Raw genomic sequence first — 8,921 nt, forward strand, 5'->3', positions numbered from 1 at the left:
GAACACAGTCGAACAAGAGTCCAACCAGTCTGACAATAATAATAATAATAATAATAATAATAATAATAATAATAATAATTATTATTATTATTATTATTATTATTATTATTATTATTATTATTATTAAAGTTTTTAAAGAACATAATTTATTTGATTAACATAATATAAAATGTTTACTAATATTGTGAAAATAATTCAGTATATTCATGCATTCATTTTCTTTTTGGCTTAGTCCCTTTATTAATCAGGGGTCCCCACAGTGGAATGAACCGCCCTATTTCAGTTTAAAATAACCAAATTTATTTATTCATTTACTTATTTATTTATTTATTTAAAATAAAGTTATGCGCATTTACTTAATGTCATTTATTATAACGTTATTTATTGCTTCATATATAGTACTATTTATATATAAATATGTTGATTTCAAAGCTGAATTTTCAGCATTACTAAAGTCTTTGGTGTCTCATGAACGTTCTAAAAATCCTTCTAATATACTGTTTAGCTTCTCAATAAATATTTAAGGTTTTTAATAATCTTGGTAATTTTCTTTTTCTTTTTCTACTTTTTTTAATTCATCAAAGGATCCGGGAAAGTTAATGTTTCCAACAATGACAATGATCACAGACATTTTTAATGATTGAATATTATGAATGATTCTTCATTTGAGAGTAACTAATCAACATTTTATTTCTGAAAGATCATGCGTCACCATAAACTTAATTTTTCAGCATTTTGACCAGTAGCGTATTAATATATTGGTTCATTAAAGTATCGACTCAATTCTCGATTTTTAAAAGTGTAAAACAAATGTAACTTAGACCGAATCGCACATTGTAACGAGTAAAGTCTTTTACTTTGAAACAATCTTCTGCCTTTACCGCTCCTCTTTACGTCATCTCGCACCGGCTGAATGAGGAAGTAAAAGCGACGGTCGGTAGCTAAAGACAACGCTGAACCGAGCGATGGCAGATGTGGTGAGACATCCTCCTCTGTTTTAAACCAAACCTTTAATATATGCCTTTATATCTTTCATAAACGCTCTCCCACTTCTGACTGATAAAACCCGTTCTTCCGACGACATTCAGTAAATGTGAGAGTAACGTTATCATTAACTTAAACCTACTGGAATAATAATAATGTAAGTTAATGTTACTCTATTTAGTCACACTAAAATTAAATGTTAAACCGATCATAGTATAACTATATTTTAGCACTGTATTAGTTTTTTCAAAATATCTTTTTGTTTCTCATAAACATTAGTTCTGCTTGTACTGTAACATGCCACGTTTTGACTTCGTCGTTTATCATGTTTGACAGTTCGGTCTTTTTTTAATATATATATATATATATATATATATATATATATATATATATATATATATATATATATATATATATATATATATATATATATATATTCTGAAATAAATAATGACAATATGCCATGAATATGCAATTAATCAAATTTAAAGTTTCATTCACTTCTCTTTTTGCAGAGGGCTTTTTTTCTTTCTTTCTTTATTTATTTATTCATTCATTCATTCACTTGTATCTTTGTTTGTTTGTTCTTTCAGAATGTAAAGCCACAGTTGTGACTCTTTGTAATGAAACCTTAAATCCTTCTGATCGCACCACAATGTCCTCTTGCTCAGAGATGGGTCTTGTGACCACATATCCTCCGGTGTCCTGCCTAACATCTTTATGAGATTTATTAAGCAGCTGCAAACACACACAAACCTGAAATGGCACCAGTTCCTCCTGGGATCCGTTTCCTGGCATCCTTCAACCGGGACCAGTGGTGAGTTTGAGTTTATAAACATTTGCATGCGTGTTTGGCATTGATGATCAGCAGGCTCTGATCTAGATCATCAGATTTCCACAGAGCATGTCTGTCATTATAGTTGGGCACACATCCCAGCTATCTTATTTGTTTATTGGTATGAAAGTTGATTGTGGCTTCTTTGGAAGTTGTTTCCACTATTGAGAGAAGAGTTTAGCTTATTTGCAGTTCTGAATGACTTTTGTCTTACAGTAGCATGATTGATTTAGCAGTTTTTGGTAATTTTTCAGTTTTTGTAGTTTTTGGTAATGCAGTTAGAAGAACCTACGAAGAGTGCCGTATATAACGGCATATATAAACTATAACTGTGTATATAAACACAGTTATATACCCTGCTGTTTTTGTTTAATTATTTATTATTATATTTTATTTTATTATTTTATTTTATTATTATAATTTTCTTCGGTAATGTAAGCTCTTTGGTTTTATAAGTTACAGAATTGCATTTTGAAGTGTTTAGGAAGTCAGCTGACCACATTTTTGATATGCAGAATTATGTAATTTAGACATAATTCTGTATTGTAACTTGATGGACTCCCTTGATGCACAATAATAATAATAATATAAACAGTTATATAAGAATTCTTTATCCTCATATTGTGTTTTTGTCCCCCATAATATTTTGTTTAAGTTTTTATAGACTAAATGGTTAAAATACATTATAATAATCTAGAAGCATATAAAATTAATTAAACAAAAATCATGAAATCATAGTTTAACAACAAGAAAATCTAGAACATATAATGTAATATTTAAATAACAATGATTTAACTTCATTCATTCATTTTCAGCCGCGACTTAGTCCCTTATTTATCAGGAGTCGCCACAGCAGAATGAATCACCAACTAATTCCTCATATATTTTGCGCAGTTGATGCTCTTCCAGCTGCAACCCATCACTGGGAAAAAGTTTTACTTTTTACTGTGTAATTATTCATTCAAAATAAAATAATTTTTATGAATAATAATAATAATAATAGTATTAATATAGTAACAATAATAATGAATTATTATTGTTATCACTGTTGTTATTATTACTTTAAGAAACAGTTTACTATACAATAGTATTTTATTTTTGCTTCAAGTTATCGTTATGAGCTGTTATTAAGATTCTTTAATTTCTGTACACAAGTGATTTTATTATAGTTGTTCTCGGAGTGTAAAATGCTGGTAAACTGATGCTGAAGAGACTTTCAAACTCTGTTGTTGGATGATGAAATAACCTTTTAATCCGCTTATATTAGATAGTTGGGTATATAGTGCGTAGGTTATAGTACATCTTTCTTTTTTTTTTCCCCTGACAGCTGTAACAAATGTATTCTATAATGTGTGTGTTTAAACACAACTTGCATATTTCCATTTGCACACCTGCGTCACTCGCTCTGTTTCAGGATGGACTGTGATCAATCCGGTTTGGTTTGTTCACAGCATGCATAGACTAAACTAGGTGTGTTGAAATTCCTATGTACCGTCAAAACCAGACAGACTAGACGTGCAGGGGACTGAAAATATGCTTTTAACTTTACCAAAAAAAAAAAAAAAAGAGCAAATACAGAAATCGGTTGCATTTTGTGTTTCATTATTTGTTCTTAAAAAGGTTTTTTTTACGTGTTTGGAGTGACATAAGAATGCTAATTGTTGGCTTTGGAACATTACATAAGAAAATGCAGACCTGGCTTGCTAACAATGCTGTTAACACACAACACAATACCGTTTTCTCACCTGCTCTCTTAGGCAAAAAAATGTTCTTGAAAAAAAATCTTGTTTTCTTTTCCTCTCCTACCTGTCTTTGCTTTTTAGGGAACCTGATATTTGTTTGGATTTTTGTTTTAATATCATGTCCAGCTCTGTACACTTGACTCTCTAGCTCCTCTCCGCTGAGACTATAGCTGCGTCCCAAATGGCACACTATACACTATGCACTCATGCACTATGTACTTATGCACTTACACACTCAACAGGGTAGTATATGTGTGTAGTGTCGTCCCAAATGGCACACTAATATTTTTTTACTAAGCGGAAATTCAAACCGTTTCCCTGATGACATTTGAATTATCAAATAATACCTGCCGTGAGTGTTGCCGCAATCACTATCGGGAGGCGCTATAATCACTCTCGTAAAAGAATTTTGCTTTCACCATCCAAATTAAATAAAGCTATTCAACATGTGCGTCCGATAGCTCCGCCCCCTTCCGCTACGTAAGCAAACCTGCGGTCGTTGAGTGCGTGAAGTGTCCAACATTACACACTTCATTTTAGCGGCTGAATGAGTGCATCATCCGGGTAATTAAAGTGCACTTATTATTTTTAGAGTTTTCAGTGTGAACACACTACTTACACTGTTTATACTACAAAATGGCGTAGAATAGTGCATAAGTATGCGATTTGGGACGCAGCTTTTTTCTTCTTGCAGCCAACTGACCCTTCGCAAACCCCGCTCACTTGTCCATGTCCAACAAGTTATCAGTTTTAACCATGATGCTCCACTATCAGTTTGTGCACTCCTTAACGAAATGGCAAATCATTTCTGCAAAAAATTTTATAGCTTACTGATTTTAGACAGAAGGAGACATAAAAATGTGCAATATGCATATGAGGAAGGATATATTCAGGATGTGAGCATAACTGGAAATGAAAACGAAATAAAAAAAAAGATTGATGCTACAGCTTACAGTAGTCATGGGAAGTTGGATCATTTGAATATTACAAAATAGGGGTGCACAGTGGTCCCTCGTTAATCATGGAAGTTTATTCATTCATTAATTTTCTTGTCGGCTTAGTCCCTTCATTAATCTGGGGTCGCCACAGCGGAATGAACCACCAACTTATCCAGCAAGTTTTTACGCAGCGGATGCCCTTCCAGCCGCAACCCATCACTGGGAAACATCCACACACAGTCATACACACACACACACACACACACACACACTACGGACAATTTAGCCTACCCAATTCACCTTTACCGCATGTCTTTGGACGGTGGGGGAAACCGGAGCATCCGTAGGAAACCCACCCGAATGCAGGGAGAACATGCAAATTCCATCACGGAAGTAACTTTCTAAAAATAACCTGCAATAGTGCAATTTATGAAAAAGTCAGCTTAATTTTTTAAAATGTTACAGATATTTTAAGGCTGTAAATTTGAATGTAACAAACCAAAGAATCTTTTTTTTTCTGTAATGGCACCCTACAGATGTGTTGCTTTTACACAGCTGTAGGGTGTCCAGGGGCCTCATGTATCAACGCTGCGTACGCACAAAAACTTTGTGCCGATAGCCCAGTGGTTAGTACCGAGTTTCTTGCTTAATGTCCTTTCCCGATCCTTCTCCTCTCTCTGCTCCCCATTAATTCCTGTCTCCTCTCTGTGTGTGTCCTAAAATATAAAGGTTAAAACCCTTCAGGATCAGAATATTGCATGCAGGTATAAATTTCAAGATCTTCAAGGCAAGCCAGCCTAGGGCCCACAACATGCCAGGGCCCTATGCATCAGTTTCAGACTACAAACCGGATCTTAGCAAGATTATATAACATCAGTGGAGTTTCAAAAGTCTCTACTTTGCCCTTTTTAGTTGACGTTAAGCAATTGTGAGACAGGCTTCCTTTAACTTCTGATTTGTTTGCTCATCAAACAAGCTCATTTGCGTAACTGAGCAGTAGGTGCGTCTGTCATTTGCGCATGCTTTCAGTATACGCCCAGCGTGCTTTAATTTTTTTATTTTTTTTTTACTTATTTTGGCATGAATTCAGTCTTTTCTATTGTTATTGAGTATGACAAAAGGATGTTTCACTCTTAAAAGTTTCTCTTACCTTGTCCTCATTTTTCCACAGGTACAAAGCCTTCACATTTGCCCTCACTTTTCTGCTCTACACAAGTTTCCACCTCTCCAGGAAACCCATCAGCATTGTTAAGGTACAGTAACATAAGCTCTGGTAAATGAGCAACTCACTGAAAGACACAGTTACATTTGCTGACACACCTACTTTTGGTTGAAACTTAAATTGAAGCTTTGAGTTGAATGTGATGCAAGAAAGTTAAAGAAAATTATACAAAGACAATAAATTGACACGTAATTATACTGTGATGTACTTGTAGATTAAGCTCTTAATAAGTAAATGAATAAACGTTATCAGCCAGCATACATGCATAGAGTAAATAGTAAAATATATAGCATATCTTAAATATATACAGTTGAAGTCAGAATTATTTGGCCCACTAAATTATTAGCCCCCGTTTATTTTTTTTCCCTATTTCTGTTTAATGTAGAGAAGATTTTTTTTCAACACATTTCTAAATATAATAGTTTTAAAAACTCATTTCTAATGACTGATTTATTTTATCTTTGCCATGATGACAGTAAATAATATTTGACTAGATGTTTTCCAAGACACTTCTATACAGCTTAAAGTGACATTGAAAGGTTTAACTAGGTTAACTAGGCAGGTTTGGGTAATAAGGCAAGTTATTGTATAATGATGATTGGTTCTGTAGACTATCTGAAAAAAAAAACTAGCTTTAAGGGGCTAATAATTCTTTCCTTAATATTGTGTTTGAAAATGTAAAAAAGTTTTTATTCTAGCTGAAATAAAACAAATAAGGCTTTCTCCAGAAGAAAAAATATTATCAGACATACTGTAAAATTTTCTTTGCTCTGTTAAGCATCATTTGGAAAATATAAAAAAAATAAAAATAAATCAAAGGGGGGCTCATAATTCTGACTTCAACTGTACTGTATATAGCAAAATATAAACTACATTATCAGTCAAAGTATTTTAATGCACTTTGTGATATTACGAGCATTTACTTCAATATTTTCTATAAAGTCAATTTAAAGGGCACCTTTGAAGAATATCATCTTTTGTAAGTTGTCTTGACAGAACTGTGTGGTATAGTGTTCCCACTGTCATATTGGGGTGATATAAAGAATGTTGTTATATTATGTCTAATAATGTAAAAATGTATAATTATATCAACAAGACAGGATGTGCACAAAGCAACTGGGATTAAAAGATCTGTTCTACTTTCTGTGATCATCAATCATTATCAAATGTGATCAAGAATGTTTCACAAGTTATAAATGTTTTTAAAACGGTACTTGTTCGTAATAAAGTAAAGAAAGTAAAATCGCTGTAATTCATCACCACAGCCACATGACAGTACAATTACAAAAGAAGATGATTCAATGCTAGTTTGTGGACGTTAAATCAGGTTTATTTTGTACATTAACATACAGAATTGTATATTAACATAAACACGCATGCTGTGTGTGCGTGTGAACTTTGTAATGACATTGTGTGTGACTCATTGTTGCAGAAAAGGCTTAAAGTTTCTCCCCACAAATATATCAAATAACAGCTCGTACTGTAGTATTTTTCACAAACGTTATTTGAGATCTGCTTCCTTCATGTCTGTTATTGTGCTGTTTATTTGATGCAGCAGGAGATGGCACATCAGAGCCATAGAGGTTTTCTCCTCATGGGGACGGTGGGCAGGAAGAACTAGCTCATTTGCATTAAAGACACAGGCTAGAAAAACAGCTACAATGTGTTCAGAGCTAAAAATTCCAATATACAGAAAGGTTTAATAAATAATCTGATAAGTGTTTTAAAATGAAACTTTACAGACACATTCTGGAAACACATAAGGCATATTTTAAATCTTGAAAAAGGGGTCAAATAGGCGCCCTTTAAAACGATGTTTGCTGTGAAAAGCTTAAACTTAAAAAAAAAAACTTATTTTAGCAGTTGAAAGGGAAAGAGAAAATGGGCTGCAGATTTTAATAGAATATTTGAAGAGTTCAGATGCAAAAGCCACTAAACGCCACTTCCGCCAAAAATGAGCTAATGACATTGAGTGAATGCTTTAGGCACGTAGTAGATCAACAAATATTTTTTCTTCAAATCATCTAAATCGCAGCATCAGAACATTCAGAACTGACAGATTATTTGCAAAAGCCTCTAAATGCCACTTGCTTTTGACAGCAAAAGACGCTATATCCCGAGATCCAATCAGAAGGCACGAATCGAATCATGTTTTCAATGTATATGCCGGCTTTTATGAGACCGTTTTATATTGCTTTCTGATTTAGTTTTTAAAAGATCGTTCGAGTTCAATGAACTGGATGAGCCTGTCTGACTGTCATCAATGACAAATGAAAATGTCCCTTACCTCAAAACTCTGTGCATTATAAGAAAAAGAAAACATATTGTACAGTCGGAAGTGTAAAGTGCATTCATTACATTTTTGCACATGGACGCTATGAATCTGATTTACTAAGAATTAAATGGCAACTGTGTTTTACAAAAGATGAAGTTAAGATGCCGTTCTTTTATCTCACATGGATGCTAAAAGGATAAATATAAGACAAAAAAAGAGACGGACCTTGTGTGTAGTGAAAACGAATGAATGAAATCATCTAAAAATGTCTGTGAGACATCCCCCTTTAAACAGAAGGCCTACCTTGTGTTTTATTTGTTAATGTAAGCTATTTTTTTATATAATGTATAAAACTTCATTATTTATATTACTTCATACTTGCCTATATGTCTAAAAAGCTTTTTATATTAATGGACAATGCATATTGATGTTTCGCAATGTTTTACGCTACATTATTTGAATCTAACAATTTTAGTTTACAATGTCTACATTGCTGTACTTGCATTAAGTCTAAATCCCAAATATCACAAATGACAACAGATCGTTAAGATTTGATTAATGTCAGTTTTATTGTTATTTATTAATGCACTTGACAGATTTCATTAATTTTTTATTTTCCTTTTGCTTTGTCTTTGGTTTATTAAGGGTTATAACAACGGAATGAACCTCCATTTACTTGACAGATTTATATATTTTTAATTTTAGGTGGTTTGTGTAATGTGTTTTATATTTGGTAAAATAACTTCTACGTTATTTTTTCAACTAATTGCAATGTCTTGTCTCGATAGATGGATTTAGAGGTTTTTGGAAAAAAGCACAAGTGGATTTAGCGGTTTTGACACAAAAGAAAATCGACCTTGTTAAAAACCCAAGAATTATCTAAAGCAGGGGTCACCAATCTCGGTCCTGGAGGGCCGGTGTCCCT

The 8,921-nt window shown here is 33.1% G+C and overlaps 1 protein-coding gene across 2 annotated transcripts in view; it reads left to right on the plus strand.

Moving 5' to 3' along the window:
- Positions 1-943: 943 nt before the first annotated feature.
- The window catches only part of slc37a1 (solute carrier family 37 member 1), a 45,506-nt gene continuing 37,528 nt past the window's right edge, over positions 944-8,921 (plus strand). Inside the window, exons 1-3 of one of the 2 annotated variants that reach the window (XM_073911832.1) lie at positions 944-1,141; positions 1,578-1,801; positions 5,671-5,752. In XM_073911832.1, coding sequence (XP_073767933.1) covers positions 1,746-1,801; positions 5,671-5,752 — 138 coding nt within the window. In that variant the 5' untranslated portion in view covers positions 944-1,141; positions 1,578-1,745. 2 annotated transcript variants of the gene reach the window in all.

The sequence above is a fragment of the Danio rerio genome, chromosome 9, assembly GCF_049306965.1.
Source record: "Danio rerio strain Tuebingen ecotype United States chromosome 9, GRCz12tu, whole genome shotgun sequence".
NCBI classification, from domain to species: domain Eukaryota; kingdom Metazoa; phylum Chordata; class Actinopteri; order Cypriniformes; family Danionidae; genus Danio; species Danio rerio.